This window comes from Ochotona princeps, chromosome X (assembly GCF_030435755.1).
Source record: "Ochotona princeps isolate mOchPri1 chromosome X, mOchPri1.hap1, whole genome shotgun sequence".
NCBI classification, from domain to species: Eukaryota; Metazoa; Chordata; class Mammalia; order Lagomorpha; family Ochotonidae; genus Ochotona; species Ochotona princeps.
In genome coordinates, this window is record NC_080865.1 from 90,237,046 (window position 1) to 90,253,608 (window position 16,563).

The 16,563-nt window shown below is 47.8% G+C and overlaps 1 protein-coding gene across 3 annotated transcripts; it reads right to left on the reverse strand.

Annotated features, from left to right (window-relative positions):
• Positions 1 to 608: 608 nt before the first annotated feature.
• On the reverse strand, positions 609 to 16,009 carry IGSF1 (immunoglobulin superfamily member 1). 3 transcript variants are annotated; one of them, XM_004587702.2, is made up of 20 exons: positions 15,925 to 16,009; positions 13,472 to 13,608; positions 13,306 to 13,332; positions 12,678 to 12,959; positions 12,095 to 12,382; positions 10,021 to 10,305; positions 9,490 to 9,783; positions 8,763 to 9,044; positions 8,316 to 8,436; positions 6,281 to 6,351; positions 6,152 to 6,184; positions 5,478 to 5,768; positions 4,886 to 5,164; positions 4,040 to 4,327; positions 2,928 to 3,215; positions 2,462 to 2,749; positions 1,982 to 2,269; positions 1,584 to 1,862; positions 1,117 to 1,240; positions 609 to 965 (listed from the first exon to the last, which is right to left on the reverse strand). In XM_004587702.2, exons 2-20 carry the CDS (start codon positions 13,506 to 13,508, stop codon positions 830 to 832), a joined length of 3,981 nt encoding a protein of 1,326 aa, XP_004587759.2. In that variant the 5' UTR covers positions 13,509 to 13,608; positions 15,925 to 16,009; the 3' UTR covers positions 609 to 829. The 3 variants fall into 3 exon arrangements, with proteins under 3 accessions (XP_004587759.2, XP_004587758.2, XP_036353777.2); XM_004587701.4 differs by having other exon boundaries at positions 6,152 to 6,199; positions 15,925 to 15,991; XM_036497884.2 differs by lacking the exons at positions 13,306 to 13,332; positions 15,925 to 16,009 and having other exon boundaries at positions 13,472 to 13,508.
• Between the last annotated feature and the right edge of the window lie 554 nt (positions 16,010 to 16,563).

Below are 16,563 nucleotides of genomic sequence, written 5' to 3' on the forward strand. Positions count from 1 at the left end.
CTGTAAAACACCCACTCTACTTGTATATTCCCTGAGGTTTCACCAGTAGAAGACCAGGACTTCATTTAGGGAGGGGAAAAGTTATCAGCTTATATAAATTACTCATCCTTACAACTGACTTAATCTGTGTGCTGCAGTTAGTTGTTAGGTAGGGATCAGGAAGCACACTTGGCCAGTTTGAGTGTTCCACAGAGAGTGGATCCTGCTGTTCGAAAGCAGGTGTACCAGGGACCTAAAAGTAATATGATGAAAAGGTTGTAACTTCGGTGTTAATGATCCTTGAGTTCAGTTTGGAAAGAAACAGTGCTATTATTCATTCAATAAACGGATGGAAGGACAAAAGGACTCGGATGAGTGGCTTGTCATAGACAAAATTGCAAAATACTTATTTTACATTTCTTTCTCCTCCCCAATCCTTGAACTCCTTTCTTTGCCCTAGTAGCTCCATGTTCCGTTCAATGCCTTGGGAATCAGCTTCAACACACTGTTTCTGATTAGCTGTGAATGGGGATAGATAGAAGACTATTACCGCTTTTTTTTTTTTTTTTTTGCAGTTAAGTAGTGAATACTCTATTCAGAAGAATATATTTTTAATAGAATTTCATGCACCAGTACATCAGTACAGTGAGGGGCTATGGGGGCTGGCAACCTCCCTCCAATAAACGTCACACCCTGGTACATCTCTCAACTCCCAGAATTTCCTTGACACGGATTGGGAGGTTAAAGGTCAAGGATCAGTAGATGGGAGTGACTCCCAGGGTAAGCAGTGGATTTCCAGATATTGAGAGTAAAAGAGAAGACAGGAAAGCTCTTGCAAATAAGGAGATTATTATAACTGGACTGGCAATTCTACAGAGATATCACGAGAAGCTGATGAAGGAGAGTTGGTGGTGGTGTCTGGTTCTTCTTCTTGGTTACACTCTTCCAGGGCTATGGTGTGATCTCTTCCATCTGTCTCTGAACCTCTGTGTAAAGAAAAAGACAGGACTAAGGGAGGATCTGGGACCATTAAAAGCTTGTGGCGAGGCAGGGCTGAGATACTAGAGGATCATGGAGACCCCTGTTTCTTAAGCAGCACTCAGGTGTCCCAGAAGGAGGCTAAGATGAGATATTTACCTGGTTCGGAGCCGAGGCCACTTCTTCCACTCTATGGCTAGCACCACCCCCAAGGCTATGACAACCACCACGATGAGGCTACTCCGGACAATGTTACCCACAGTGCACTCCTGAGCAGCTGGCCCTGTGGTGATCAAAGAGCAGAGACCAAGGCCACGGAGGTTAACACGAGTGCGTTTCCCTTGATTTCGTGTTGGCTTGTTACTCTGGCCTCCTCCAGGGTTCACGAGTGCTGAGCCTGTAGAGGGGTGGTCAGTGACCCAGGAAAGGTGGAGGGGGGAGGGGGGAAGGCCTTGAAAGAATTCCTCTTACCGTGTTTGAGTGAATCCGAGATCCCACCTCCTTAGCATCTTGACTCCAAAGCCCCTCCCTTCTCCTGCCTTGAGCTTTCCATGGGGACTCTGCCTCGGATTCCACATGCAGCATGCCGGGACCCTCGGGGGACAGGTGGGGAACTGCCTCCTCACCTGCTGCCCCCACCAGCTCTAAGGGGTCACTGGGCTCCGACCAGATGTCAGGAGAAGCCTGGAGGCGGTAGCTGCAGCTATAGTTTCCGATGCCTTTTCCTTCTACGTTGTTGATAACAAAGTCTCCATCCTCTGAGAACTGCTGGGGTGCTTCCTCTCCCTCATGTTCTAGGACAAATTCAACACCTGGAAGGGGTCCCCGGCACTGAAGGGTGATGTCCTTCCCTAGCTTGAACACGGTGCTGGGCCATGCTGACAGAGAGGGTTTAGGTGGCTTGTCTGAAACCAACGAAGACATGGATTTAGAAGTGGCTCTGAACCCATCTCTCTGTTCTCTTTTCCGCTAACTGCTACAAACTACAAAATCCAAACTCTTACTGAAGTCTTCAGGGCCTTACCAGTCACCCAGATCTGCAGGGAGTCACTGTGATTTGAAGCTGCGAATGGGGCAGAATCCAAATAATAAACACAGCTATAGATCCCGGAGTCTTCACTTTGCACCACCGGCATCCAAAAGTCAGCCCTGTATCCGCTTGGCTTCTGTTGCCCTAAAGGCTCTTGTGTTCCCTCCTTCAGCAAGACAAATGTTGAGTCTGGCAGTTCTCCTTTACATTGAAGGGTCATATTTTCTCCAGGGGCCACCATGGGGCCAGGCTGGGCTAATAGGTTGGGTTTAGGGAGTAAGCCTGGAGGAAATGAAGTCCTGGTCAGAGAGAAGAGGCAGCTCTCTGATGTATCACCCCCTCGAGTCTGTGTTTGATAAAGAGGAAAGGCTGTTGCCTGCCTCTGCTTGAGCTCTCTGGAAACCATCCGTCCGAAACCACCTATTCCTTCTTCTGTTCACTCCCCATGCCCGCTCCAGAACATCTTCCTTTTACCTGTGACTATGAGCTCCAGGGTGTTGCTTGGCTGTATCTTGATAGGGCTGGTCCATTCTGGGTGGTAGCAGCAGCTGTAACGCCCTGTGCTAGCCCCAGACATACTGGTGATACTGAAAGCCCCATCATTGCTGGTGGATCCCCAGAGTTGTGCTGAAGCGGCTTCTCCTTCTTTGTGCAAAATGTACCCTACTCCATGGACTGGCCCTTGACACCAGAGAGTAACACTCTCCCCCATGGGGACCACAGAACTGGGCTCAGCAAACAGTGATGGCTTGGGGAATGTGTCTAGGAAGAGAAAAAGATAAAAGACATAGAGTGGCAAGTATGGAAACTTATTGCACACAGGATCAATCCTGGATCTCCCTCTTCCCAGACTCAACAGCTGCCTGCGGTTGACCCTCCCTGGCTGGATTACTCTCTCTGCCCCTTGTTCCAGTTCTCTCTATCCCATTTCCAGGCTTACCAGTCACCCATATCATAAGGGGCATACTGAGATACGATCCCCTGTTTGACATGGTGGTCTCATAGTAGATACAGCTGTAGTTCCCAGAGTCCTCTGTGTTGATGGTGTGGAGGAGAAAGTCAGCTGAGTTCCCCGAAACACTCTGAAACTGCAAGGGAACCTGGGTACCCTCCCGCAAGAGGGCAAACCTCATATCCTGGAAAGCCCCTTGGCAGTGCAGGGTCACATCCTCCCCGGGAAGCACCACGGGACCTGGCTGTGCCAGCAAAGAGGGCTTGGGATAGAATTCTGAAACAAAACAAATCACAATATGAGAGAAACTCCAATCCTCTTCTTCTGCCCTGCCCCCACCCACCACCACACACTACATTCTGCAAATAACTTTCTCTGTGTTATTCTAGAAAACAACATATGTTTACAGTGGAAAATTGGAAAAAACAGGGGGAAAAATCTAACAGAGAACACAATTATGTCACTCAAACATAATTCTTGTTTATATTTTTTTCCATTTTTTTTCTGTATGTGTAACTGTAACTCGGGTCCATCTAGCTGTAACTATTCACGTAATTGAGACCCCAGCGGGTGCTCCGTTGTATAGCCTGGTATTTTTCACTTTATATTGTAAACATTTTCCTATGACGTTAAACAGCCTTTGAAAACTGTCATTTATAATGACTGCATAATATGCAGCTGACATCTCAAGGCCCTCTCCCTTCCTCTGAGGGCTGTCCAGCCCACCAATCTCTGACAGCCTAGCTAAAGAAAAAGTGGACACTGAACCTAAAGCTCAAGGCCAGGCCACAAAAAGATTTCCAAAGTAGGGCAACTGGAGCTTGGCTCTTGGACCGGACCCGCTTCTCTCTCGCCATCTGCCTCGCTTCTTTCCCCAGAAGTGAACGATTTGCCTCTCCCCCTCCTTTGTCTCTCCTTCCTGTAATCATAATACGAGCAGCTGCTCTCCATGCCCTGTTTGCCACGTGCCAGGCACTGTCCTAAGCGCTTTCTCAGTGTCTCTCAAAAGCAGCCTCGTTTTCCTTTCCCGTTGACAGCCCTTCCATCCACTGTTCCGGGGTCTGGAGCAGATCCCACCACCTGGATTCCCCCCCACTAACCTGTCACAACCAGCTCCACTGCATCACTGGGCTCCGACCAGACAGCAAAGTCATAATAGCGGCAGCTATAATTTCCTCCATCACCAATGCCCACTGAAATGATCAGAAAGTGAGCAGAGCTGGCCCCGGGACTTGCCCAAGACCGATCACTGGATGCTATCTCGCTTCCATCCTTGTACAGAATGAAGCTCATGTGCTGCTGAGGGGTAGAGCAATTGAAAGTCACTCGGGCTCCAGGGGTGACCACGGGGCTGTGCCATGTCTTGAAGAAAGGTTTGGGGTACATTTCTAGAAAGCAAAACAGCAAAAACACATCGACAACAAACGAAGTCAAAATAAGCAAGCAAACAAATGCCAGTTCTAGGCAACTGCTCTGCTTTTCTCTATATAGTATTTCATTCAGAATTTGGTGCATTTAAATCTTCCAGAGAGAGCCCTGCCCCCTCTCTCACCCCTTCCAGAGGAATCCTGGCTGTCATCAGGGCAGGCAAAGGAGGCCGGGAAAGAAAAGGGTACTGCTGGGGCTCTACTGGTTCCCTGAGCCTCAGTTTGACCATTTATTTGGGCAAGAGGGGGATATGGTACCTGCTCCACCTCTGATGAAATAATTGATGGGAAAATAATTAGAAAAATTCAATCACACTCCACAAACCCAAGCTATTAATAACGAATATGGCTATTAATATCATGCAGCCAGAGGCCCTGGCACTCCCAGCGCCACGCCTGCCTGGCTCTAAGATTGGACACAGGCTCGTAGGACCAGCAGCAAAGTTTGCTCCAGGGAGAGGAGTGTCTGACCCAGGGCTGTGCCTCCCCTCCTCCCTCACACACCCTTTTCAGCTGTACCTTTTATGACAAGCTCCAGGGGCTCACTGGGCTCAGACCACTTGAAGGGGTGCCTTTCAGTGTGCGTGCGGCAGCTGTAATTGCCCTCGTCTTTTTCCTCCATTCTTCGGATTGTGAAGAAGGCTTCTCTCCCTACAGCACCAAGTTGCTGGACAGGTTCCTGCTCTCCCTCCTTATACAGAGCAAACCCCAGGCCTGCCAGCCATCCTTTGCACTGGATTTGCAGCTCCTGGCCCCGGATTGGAGGGGAAGCCGAAAGGACAGGTTTGGGGAGGATGTCTGGAAAACAATTTGGGGAGGGGAAAAGGGTCAGAAGTGTGGAGGTGCTCAAATGGGACACCCCGAGTTACTTCATCAGCAGAAACAGAAATCCATGCTAGGCTGCTTCTGTGCTCTTTCAGCCCGTCCCAGTCCCCCTGCTCTCTCCTCCCCGTCTCTCCCAACCCCTTGCCCCTGGCCCTTCTTCTCTCCTCCCTTCAGCATCAGTCCGTGGGTCTCCAGGTCTGCAAGCATTCCCTCACTCCCAAGAACAATGTTGGAGTCCCAAGGGTGCTGGGGGTCTGTTCCAGGAGAGTCTTTTGCCCTCTCTTACCTGTCCCCACCAGCTCAAGTGCTTCACTGGGCTCCGACACGGCCATCTCCTCCCATGAATGGCAATGGTAACTCCCGGTGTGGCTCTGGGTTAGGGCACCCAGGGGGAAGGCAGCCCGGACCTGCTCTGAGGCTGGGCGAGTTGCGATCCACCCAGTACCATCCTTCAGCAACACAAACTCCTTAGTCGAGCCAGAAGGGCTTCTGCACCACAGGGTTAAGTTCTTCCATGGGGCCAGAGGGAAGTTGGTCTCTGCCCACAGCTCAGGCTTAGGGGTTGGCATGATTATTTCTAGAAACAGTAGAGTTAATGAAGCCATCCTCTTTCTTCCCCTCCTTTCCCCTTCCCTTGAACCCCTTCCTCAGATCACACTGCCCACCTAGCCTCCCAATCCTAGTCCAAAGCCTTTTCTTCATTCCTTGCTGCCTCAGGTGCTGAGGAAAAGGGGCACCGGGTGGCTCAGCTGAACCTCCGAGAAGTGCAGAAGTTGGGAAAAAATTTGCAGGCAGAAAGGCAGAGTGGGAGAGTGAATGCTGCCAGCAGCTTTAGCAAGTGCCCCTTCCTGGCTGTCCTTCCCTTAAAGCCAGTCACTCCCTGGCCACTGACACTGACACTCTGTAGTTATTTCGGATCTCCAGAGAGGAATGTCCCAGTCTGGAGCAGGGAAAACTCACCAGTCTCTTCTGTCAATACTCCATTGCACAGTCCTGCAAGAGAAATTGCTGCCAGGGTTCTGCCCCAACCCCCACAGGACTTCACCCCGGCCTTCTGCCCAGGTCCCTTCCCCACCCCCTTGCACTCACCACAGCAGAGAAGGGCTGTAACTATGAAGAGCATGGTGACCCCTTGAGCTGTTCCCAGCAACCAGGCTTCTCTAGTGAGACCAGAAAAGAGAAGAGAGGAGTTGCTGGGAGTAGGGGGAGGGTGGAGAGAAGGGGGCGGCAATTTATATCATTGGCTTGCTCACTATCCAATAGGAATTGGATATGGCTAGGATAATGGGATATAATCTCTGCTGGCATTGATGACTTTTTCTTCTTGAGGGCCTAACCACCTGCAAATCTGTTTCTCTTTCATGACCTACGTGACCCCTTCCCTTGTCCCCTTTGCAGCCCATATCGTATGTCAGCTCCCCATGGCCCCTGATTAGGCTGTTGCTGGAACTGAGGCATCAGATGTGAACATACTTTTGTATCTCCTGCTCTCTGACTTCCTGGATCCTAGGATCAGCGGCTCTGGGTGTACTTGGGGGCAGCAGGGAAAATCTTGAATATTTCTTCTCTGTCATCAAGCTTAAGTTTGGAAGCATTAGTTATGATGGCAGCATTGGTCCTCAGACCAACCTGCCTCACCTGCCTTTGTTATGGAAGGGTTGCCTAGGCAGTCAAGATGAATTCCCAGAAAGGACTTAGAGTTGAGCTAAGCTTGCCAAACTTTTGGAACTCCCTCCTCCCACTCAGATTTTCAGTGGACATGTGCAGCAGTTTTGGGTTATGGGTCCTGTTAGAATCGTGTGATACTAAGCCAAAATCCACTGGATATTTTATATGTAGAAAACACCAAGTTGTCTTTTTAGTCTGGAAAACAGATTTTTCAAAGTTGTTTTCTCTGAATTCTAATTTCTGATCTCATTCTTTGATACAAAGATCTCGGGCCCAGGCAGGGCACCTGAAGACACAATATCTGGCTCAGAGATTACCCTGATGTGCATAGAACCCAGGAAAAATCCTGAGGAATTCTGAGAAAACAAGAACTTTACCCCCAACTGAAAACTTTTTGAAACTTTTACCCCCAACTGAAAACTTTTTGAAACTTTTACCCCCAACTGAAAACTTTGTGAGAGCCCAAATGATGTTTTTGTTGTTGTTTTTCAGAAGACTTAGGTGCCCCATTCCTCCTTGCTAAAACACTATATGCCTCATACCCCACCAAAAAACAGACACATACAACCATAGTCATCATTCATTGTGTCCTGAATACTCTTAGACACACAGGCCTATGGTCATCATGGGAAAGGGGAGAACAGCAAGAGGTGAGGTGAGAGGGAGTGGGCAAGATATTCAGATGCTGAGACATCCCCTAGCTTAAGAGCTGTGATTTCTCACTCCAAAGAACAGCAGCCTGAACACGGGCCATAGGGAGCAGGGAGAATCCTAGCTGGTACAGAGAACACTAAAGCATCAAGGGAAATGGCAGGAGAATTTCTTTGGTTTTCCATTTCATGGATCAGGGGACAGAGTTCCTGGCACCATCCATTGAGGTTCATCAGCTGCTCATCCAAATTAAGACTGTTTCAAGTGTGCTCTGTATGGGGTTGGAGGCCACAATGATAGAGGGACTGACTTTGTTATAGCAGCTAGATGGAACCTCGAGTCCTTTAAAAGTTGGAGTGAGGGTAGAAAGCCAGGATGAGAGTTTAATAGCAACCTGCAGGAAAGGAAGCACAACTTCTTACAAGAGAAAGTTTGTGCCAAGTAATGTGGAGAGTCCCAAGCACACTGGAGGAACACAAAATGGCCTGGGAGGAGACCTGAGCACTCTCTTGGTGGAGTAGGGGCTAGGGTAGAAAGGGTGAGCCATGAATGCTATTCTGATTATTTCTCCAGCTCCTGAGAATTACATGTTTCTTCACCCTCGGACTTAGACGCTGACTCTTCTGTGAGGTCAAAGAGAAATAGCTGATATGAGAAAGTCTTATCTTCTAAGCCCAGATGGTAAGGAATATATAGGATGTACCTCAGAGATTGGTCTCAAGCAAAGTGTGACCCATATCTGAAACTCAGAGGGAGCTAGACTGGTCTGAATTTGGAAAATTGAGGGCTGAATCAAGACAGTTACCTGATTCTGAGTCTCTGGCACTTCCACCTTACCCACAGCAATATCACCAGCAAGGCCACAAGCTGCATGATTAGAGACAGTCTGAGGGCTTCATTCAGAACATAATTCCAGGTGTGCAAGCCTGTGGCCAGAAAAGACCAGAAGCAGGTGGCTTGATGGAGCAAGGGGCAGGTGAATACCTTCACGGGGAAGGAGAGCCACTTCCCCCAAAATGCTCCTGTTGAGAAGGTGAGGCAGAAGCGGCCTTCCTTTTCATGGAAGATGGGAGCCCTGAAGGCATCCTGCTCACTGCCTTCAACTGATTGTGACACCCACCCCGGAGGAAGGGGGACGCCATCCCACTGGCCCAAACTTCCAAGCAACTGAGTTCCCATCTCATACAGTTCGGAGCATTGCCCTAGAAGTCCAAGGACATGAAGGAGAGCTCCAATGAAGAGTTAGCCTCACCTGCTGGCCTCATCAGCTTCAGAGGCTCAATGCGCTGCAATCCCCATATGTTAGGGTGTGCCTCTCTGCGGTAGCTGCAGCTGTACGTCCCTGTACCTTTCCCTTCAACATTACTGATGATGGAGTCTCCATTCACCGAGAACTTTTGGAATGCTGCTTTTTCTTCCCATTCCAGACAAAATTCAAGTACTGGATGAGATACCCGGCACTGAAGACTGATGGCCTCTCCTAGCTTGTACATGGTGCTGGATGAAGCTGACAGGGAGGGTTTAGGGGGCTTATCTGAAATCAATCCAGAGGCTAGCGTTAGAATTTACCTTGAACCATGGCCCTTCTAAGTTCTGCATCTGGTCTTGCCTTCCTTTCAACTTCAACTTTATTAATAACTTCAAAATTTGGCTGTAATCAAATTTGCTTTGCCCACCCCATGGAGCCCTAAGACTCATGGTTCTCTACATTCAATCTATAAGAACTCAGCACATGTGAACTTTCCCATGCGCTAAGGAAAATTACTTTTCCTGGGTCACAATGGGGCATGGCCATGCTGACAGTAACAACCCTGGAAGAGAAGGTCCGTAAAACTTCTGGAGAAAGTTCGACAGCACACAGTGTGTTTTCCCTAGGCTCATAGCTGTAAGAGAGTACAGGATGACTAGTTCCTTCTTAGAGCATTCTAGCAATGATAGAAAACAAACAGGTTTATGATAAAACAGTTGTTAGCACTTGCCTACAACCACAAGCTCCATGGTGTGGTGTGATGCTATCCTAATGGAGGTCTTCCAGGTGAGAAGGTAGTGGCAGTTATAGATGCCAGCATCACTGCGGGTCACATTGTTGAGGATGAATGACTTGTTGCCATTGATGCTGGCAGAATCCAACAACTGAAGAGGTTTGTCTTCTCCTTTTTTGTAGAGGGCAAGCCCCACTCCATCTATTGGTCCTCGACACTGCAGGCTCACATTCTGACCCGTGTGGACCACAGGACTGGGCTGAGCAAGTAGCCAGGTCTTAGGGAAGGTGTCTAGGATGAGATTCAAAATAGAAATGGCTAATGGTTTTGTTCCTACTTCTGCTTAAAAGCTCTTTGCCTCTGCTTCCTCCACCCTTGTCAAATCCCCACCTAGCCTCAGTAGTAAAAATCCCTAGCCCTTCTCCACTGTTACTCACTGGCTGAATGCTTACATTCTTCTTGGGGGCCCAGAGTGAGTTTTACATCCTTAGTCTTTATCATGGGTCCCAGGGCACATCCCTCTCTTACCAGTCACCCAGATTTCCAGGATATCACTAAGGAGTGAACCCCTGTAGGATCCGTCATAGTAAAAACAGACGTAATGTCCAGCATCATGGATCTTCAAAGAGTGAAAGAAGAAATAGGCCTCATTTTTTATTGACTTCTTGTGGTAAAAGGACTTCTCCAAGTCTTCAAGCTTCATTAAAGCAAAAGCCATTCCATAGATTGGCCCTTGGCACCCGAGACTCAGGTCTTCCCCAGGTGCCATAATATGCCCAGGATAGGCTGTCAGAGTTGGTTTGGGGTAGAGTCCTAGAAAGGGAAGAGACCCTGGAGTTAGAGGTAGGAGGATTCTTCTCTCTTGGTTTTTGTTTTTGTTTTCCTGAATTCTCCTAACAAGAAATGGTAGCTGAGGCTTACTCTTGCTCTCCCTTCTTTGGATCCTAGAGGCAGTCACCGATAGGTCTACTTATGCCTCTCCACTCTTACCAGAGTTTATAAGCTCTACCGAGTTCTAGCATTGTATAGGAGTATGTGTACTATCTTCAGTTCCTGAAATGCCAAATGGAGTTCTTCTATCCACCGGAGAAATCATACCTCTAAAAATGATTCTGATTTCACCTGTCTGTGCCCTGAATGCTCCTGCTGTGTTAAGGAGAGCTTCAGAACAGTAAGCACATGTGAGAACCTACTTCCAACATGAGTGCGGAAGGAGAATTTGGCCAGTAGTCTGAAATTCACAATGATATCTGTTAATAGGCCCACCCATTTATTTCTATGGCTTTTACTCCAAGGACCTGATATTGCAAAAGTGCAGGCAAACCTCGCTGTCATACCACTACTTCCTACCTTCAGCCCAATCCCAGGCACACCCAACCATCCCTTTTGGAAGAATCATCTCTGTAAAACACTGAAGATTTAGGATTGTCTTGGTTTACATGATTAAAGAAGGTGTGGTCCCCACCAAGCAAAATTAGGGAAGTGTGTGCTAGAGGAATCTATACTGGAAAGGCATGCATACAACAAACATTCATACACTCAGCTCAAACAGACAACCCGTTTTTCTTTGATCCTTAATAAAAAGCTATAGTAATGAAATTAATATCTATCATTTATTGAGAACATATATGCCAGGCACTGTACATATATTATCATTAGGCAAATCCTCACAACAACCCTGTGAGGTAGGCATTATTGTTATACCAATTGTGTAGATCAGGAACCTGAAGAACAGAGAGGCATTGCACATTAGATTGGATAGACACTGTGTTGCCATTCTAGAGTGGAGGGAACCAAAGCACAGGGGATGAAATGATTTACTCAAGATCACACAGGGAGGCAGTGTCAGGGTGGAACTAGAAACCGGATTACTGCTGCATCTAAGTCCATGCTGCTTTATGTAGCACCACCTTTTTCCCTAAGCATATTTAGTTCGATAGAGGGATTAAAACAAATACGGCCAATTCCATCTAGAAACATCCAGGCCATACAGCAGGGGTGGGCAGGGGAGGTATCTGGGATTTGGATATTTTTCGGTGCCTTCTTCTATGTTTGGAGCTTGGTACTGTCTTACTGGTTGTACTAACATGGGAGCAAATCATTTATAAAGCCATTTCTAAAATCTGAACTACCACTTTATTTGCCATTTGCTTTGTCTTTAATCACCAGAACTAACAATTTATCCTATTTTCCACACATAAAATAATAATTATAAATAATACATATATATATATATAAAGTTTCAAAAATCAGTTTATGAGATTGTATTGACTGTGCCTGGCACATATTGGATGCTCAATAAATATCGTTTGGATGAATGAATACATGATATATTGAACAAGAAGAGAGCAATAAAGCTGCACTGAGTGGAAGTTGCTGGATAGCTGAGTTCACCTACTAGTTAAGTGATGGGCTCTCATACATCTGAGTACAATATGTGTGATTCTAATTGCTTCTCAGGAAAACATGAAATGACTCTAGCTCATGGATCTTGCAGGGCCTAGAAAATGGATGAGGAAAGTAAAACCAGAAATGCTGGTTCAACCAGCCATGATCCCTGGGACAACAATTGTCAGATACCAGCAGCCATGGCCACACCCACCTGCTACAACCAGCTTCAGGGGGTTGCTGGGCTCTGACCACAGGGTGGGGAGCATCTGGATGTGAGTGCGGCAGATGTAAACCCCTTCATTCTCAGGTGTCAGGTTGTCAATGGAGAATATGGCCATTGTCCCGGTCGGGACCTGGTATTCCACAGGCTCTGCATATCCCTCTTTAAACAGCATGAATACCAGATCCTGCAACCAGCCATGGCAGAAGATGTTAACATTGCATCCAGAAAGAGGAGGAGTTTCGGCCTGGATCCAAAAGATGGGCTTGGGCAGCTGCCCTAAAAGGAAAGAATGAACAATTAGGAAGAGCAGAGAGTGATAGCAGTGCTCAAGGAGCAGCAGATTAGAGTTTTACTTCAAATGAGGTGCCACTGTAGGATCCTTATTTGTTAGCCTTCCTTCCTTCACTTATGTTCCAAGCTACAGTCTAATATACAGAGTAGGGACTTGTTTCCTATACAAGGAAGGCATGCATGCATTTGAGGTAAACGAATGAATGAATTAAACCTGCCCTGGGAAAGCAAGCTTGAATTGCAGGAGCTGCAGTACATTCTCAAGTATTTGTCGTCTTACCTGGTGCCTCCAGCTCCAGAACCTTGCTGGGTTTTGACCAGCCAGTCTCCTTCCAATAGCAGCACCTGTAAAGACCTGTGTTGGACTCAGTGAGGGGACCTATCGGGAACGAAACTTGAAAGGTCTTGAAGGAAGGGCTTATCCAGGTCATCTCTGTCTTATCCTTCAGAAGCAGGAACCTGCTGGATATCTGAGAAGGGCTTCTGCACCACAGGGTGATGTTTTCCCAAGGGGCTTGCGGGTAGTTGGACTCGATCCACAGCTCCGGTTGGGATTCCATCACTGTCATTCCAAAGATTATAAAGATATGACCAGCTCAGACTTCTCCATCCCATAACATTCCCCACAATGTTCCCTAAATTGGTTCTGACAGACACCCCTCCTTGTGTTTCCCTTGGGGACAGGAGTGGCTGTTTGTGTGCAGTGTGAGACAGGGACCCCCAGGATATCTGCTCAAGTGTGTTGGTGAATAGAAGTCTGCTTTCCTTTCCATCTGAGATAGTGTCTCATGATCCCAACGGCCTAATCTGTCTTTGGGATCTCAAGCCAGCTATGTTCCAGAATCATGGAAGTAAGCAAACGTCTTGTATCTTTCTGGAAATAAAGTAGTTGAGAGGGGAAGACTCACCTAGGGATGGCATAGTCAGACTCAGCCCTGAAAAGACAGATTATGGTAAATGAGAGACCCACCTTGCCCTTCCAAACACAGCGTTCTCCTCCCCCTCCCCAAAGTCCCCATTTATGTGGTTCATATGACAGGGTCATTTTATCCCTCACCCCTTTCTTGTACTCACGAATGCAAAAGAGCCAGATAGAGAATGCCTGCAACATGGCGGTCCCCTTCTCTGGGCTGTGCAGGGCTGTGGGGCTTCTAGTGCTGGATGTACACTCTGGGTCTTGAAGGGCTTTGTTCCTTAGCAGGTGGTGGGATCTAAAGGACAGAATTGTGTCTACTCATAGGACTTGTCCTTCTCCTTTAGTTCAGGTCTATAAACTGCACTTGACAACACTACATTTCCCCTTCCTCAAAGGCTCGCAGACCTGTACAAGGCCACTTGCTACTTGTTCTGTTTGTCTGTTTGCCTGTTTGCCTTACTATCTCATCCTCCCACCCGAAGTCCTGACTGGTATGTAAAATGAGGGATTTGAGACAATGTCTATTTGCCCCTGGGATCTCAGAAACCCCAAAAGTGACTTAAAACCAGCTTGCAGAAACCAGCTTGGATGGAAGAGATGGGAAGTGGGAGATCCTCCTTTTCAGATCCTTTACTCACACTACTCCGCCCCAACACACCAACATGCACGGAGTCCTTCTATAACCTAGTATGCTCATTTTGCTGATGAGGAAACTGAAGCTTATACAGAATATACAATTTGCCCGAAGTTAAGATTATAAAAAGTTAGGGCCAAAATTCAAATACATATATAACGCTGAGGCCTACCCTCTAAAACCACCATTCCAGAGGCAGTGGTCATCCCCTTCTCATCCTTCCTCTCCCTTCCCATCACATCCCAATCAGCCCTTCCTTTTGCAAAAATGCTCCAGATCTCATCCCTCAAAGTTCAGTACCCAAATTTCAAGTAGGAGTTGGAAAATCAAGCTGCTCACACTTAGTTAACAACGGTGTAAATGATTTGTTGGCTGCCCATGACTTCTAACCAGTTTTGTTTGCTGGCCCTGAGGAAAATGAAATCGATTGCATTTCAGGGAGTACAGCAAAGCTGTTTGAGTTCGGGGAGGCCTTTGAATTTTCCCAGAAGCCACTGCTAACTTCAAAGCCCCACACATACATAAGGCATACGTCCAAGATTTGGCCCCTCTTCCGTTTCCTCCCTGAGTAATCTTTTGCCAAGAAAGGTGTGCCACCGCGACACCAACTCAGGATACTTTTTCTCAACTAACTCTGTACTCGGAGTCTGAGACCCTGACCAAGCCCAGTTGTTTAAGGCTAGTTCGGTAGAATGGAGTAAATGCAGTTTCCAAACCAGAGAAAGGGGGTGATTTTGCTTCTTCAAACTCATTCTCTGCCTCCAACTTGCTGCACACTAAACTCTGGGTAGGACAGAGCAACAGAAGAGGGAAAGTTTCATTTTCAAAGTATCAGGGCTATGGAAAGCTGGTGAACAGAGAGAGATCGAAGGCTTTTTTGGCTTTCATTTCTCATTTTATATTGAGGGCTACTCAATGTATCCTTCCTGAACTTTATTTATATGTAAAGGAAAAGAATAGTATCTACTTAGCGTTGTTGTTGTGATAGATCAGAGATTATGTGTGTACATTGCCAGGCATATAGTGAGCATTTCATTTTTAAAAAGTGGTTATTTGGTCTTTCCAAAGTGAGCGTCAAAATTGTTGCAGTGTCCTAAAGGTGCTTGTTCTATCCCATGTCCAACATTCCCTTGTCCCCACTTACTCCTCTTAGGGCCAGGCCAAGGCTTGGATGCCACCCTGTTGCTTTGTTTCCCTGAGGTGCTGGGCCAGGATTTATTGGGAGAAACCAGTCTCTGCTGAAAGGGAAAGGTACAACCTGGGACCCCACCAAGGAAATGGTAACCAACCTTGGAGGCTCCAACCTTGCCACTTGGATCCCCAAATCAGGGTTTTTGCCTCCTGGGGTCTGGGTTCAGAGACGGGGAAGCTGGGCTTCTCAGTATGGCGGCCCCTTCCTCAATCAGTAACCTAAACGTTGCATTTAAAGTCAGTCCAAATGATGAATCCTATGCCCAGAATATGTGAGAACAGCCCTAAGAGTCAGGTTATTAGCCACGCCTATTTTTTGACCTTTCACCACCCCCAACTTTAGCTGTCAGGCCATTCCCCCCCACTTCACCCTACCCCAAACACTTTTCCTACCCACTCTTAGGCAGCGCTGCAATGCTTAGGAGGGTGACATATCAGGAAATATTTAAAGGCTCGCCCCCTGCATAGCTTTGAGGGATCCAGCAATCAAAGGGGTTGGGCACGGCGGGGTGCTGGGTACATGCTCCGCTGAGGGTTTGGAGGGAAGACTGAGAAGGAAAAGGCAAGATTTCACAGTGCTCCGAGATTCTCAGTGAGACAGGGCTGGGATCCGAGGAAGAAAGGGGGAAAGGAATGGATGAAGAGGGTGAGCGGACAGTCTGGGGAACAGTTTGATTTAAGGCAATTAATCACAGCAGGGAGATTCTTTCGGGGTTTAGTCTGAGATCTGGTGGCCAGCAATTAATCTTCAGCCACTGGGCTATGCGCTCATTTGCAGGTACTTACGGTAGTTGAAGGGCCGCTCCGCTGCTGGAGATTCTCCAGTGAGCTCCTCCAGATGCAGCAAACTGCCCGGCATGAGGAGAGCTGTAGAAGGACAGCCTCTCGGGCTGCGAGTCCCGCCTCCCTCTTCCCCCCACCCTCCGGCCGGCCCGCCCCGACCTCCTCCCCTCCCTCGCCGGGCTCTGGGAGCCCACCTACACCAACTCTGCCTAGCACCTGCAGTCTTCTGACGCCCACGATTGCTACGCCCCTCCCAGCTCCCCGCCCCTCTCCCGATTGCCTGCAGAGGTTTCTGGAGCCAAACTCAGGCCCCTGCCCCCCTCTTCTGTCGCTCAGAGTTTCATTGGGCTACTCTATTCTGGAAGGGGTGAGGGCCAGCTCCTAAGACAACCAAAGCTAGAGATTCTCCTTTCCAGCCCCCCAGCGTCTTTAAAGGGATCTCAGATCGTTTTATGTCCCGTTTATACGGAAAAATCACTACCCTGGTGTAAATGTCTACTATGTGCTCTTGGCTCCTGGACATCGTTCCTCCCGATTATGAGAATCACCCAAGAAGTTAAGCGAGTCTTTCCTCAATTTCACAGGTGAGGAAACTGAGGCTCAGATAGGGTTAAGCTATTTGGAAAACCTTCAAAGTCTAGT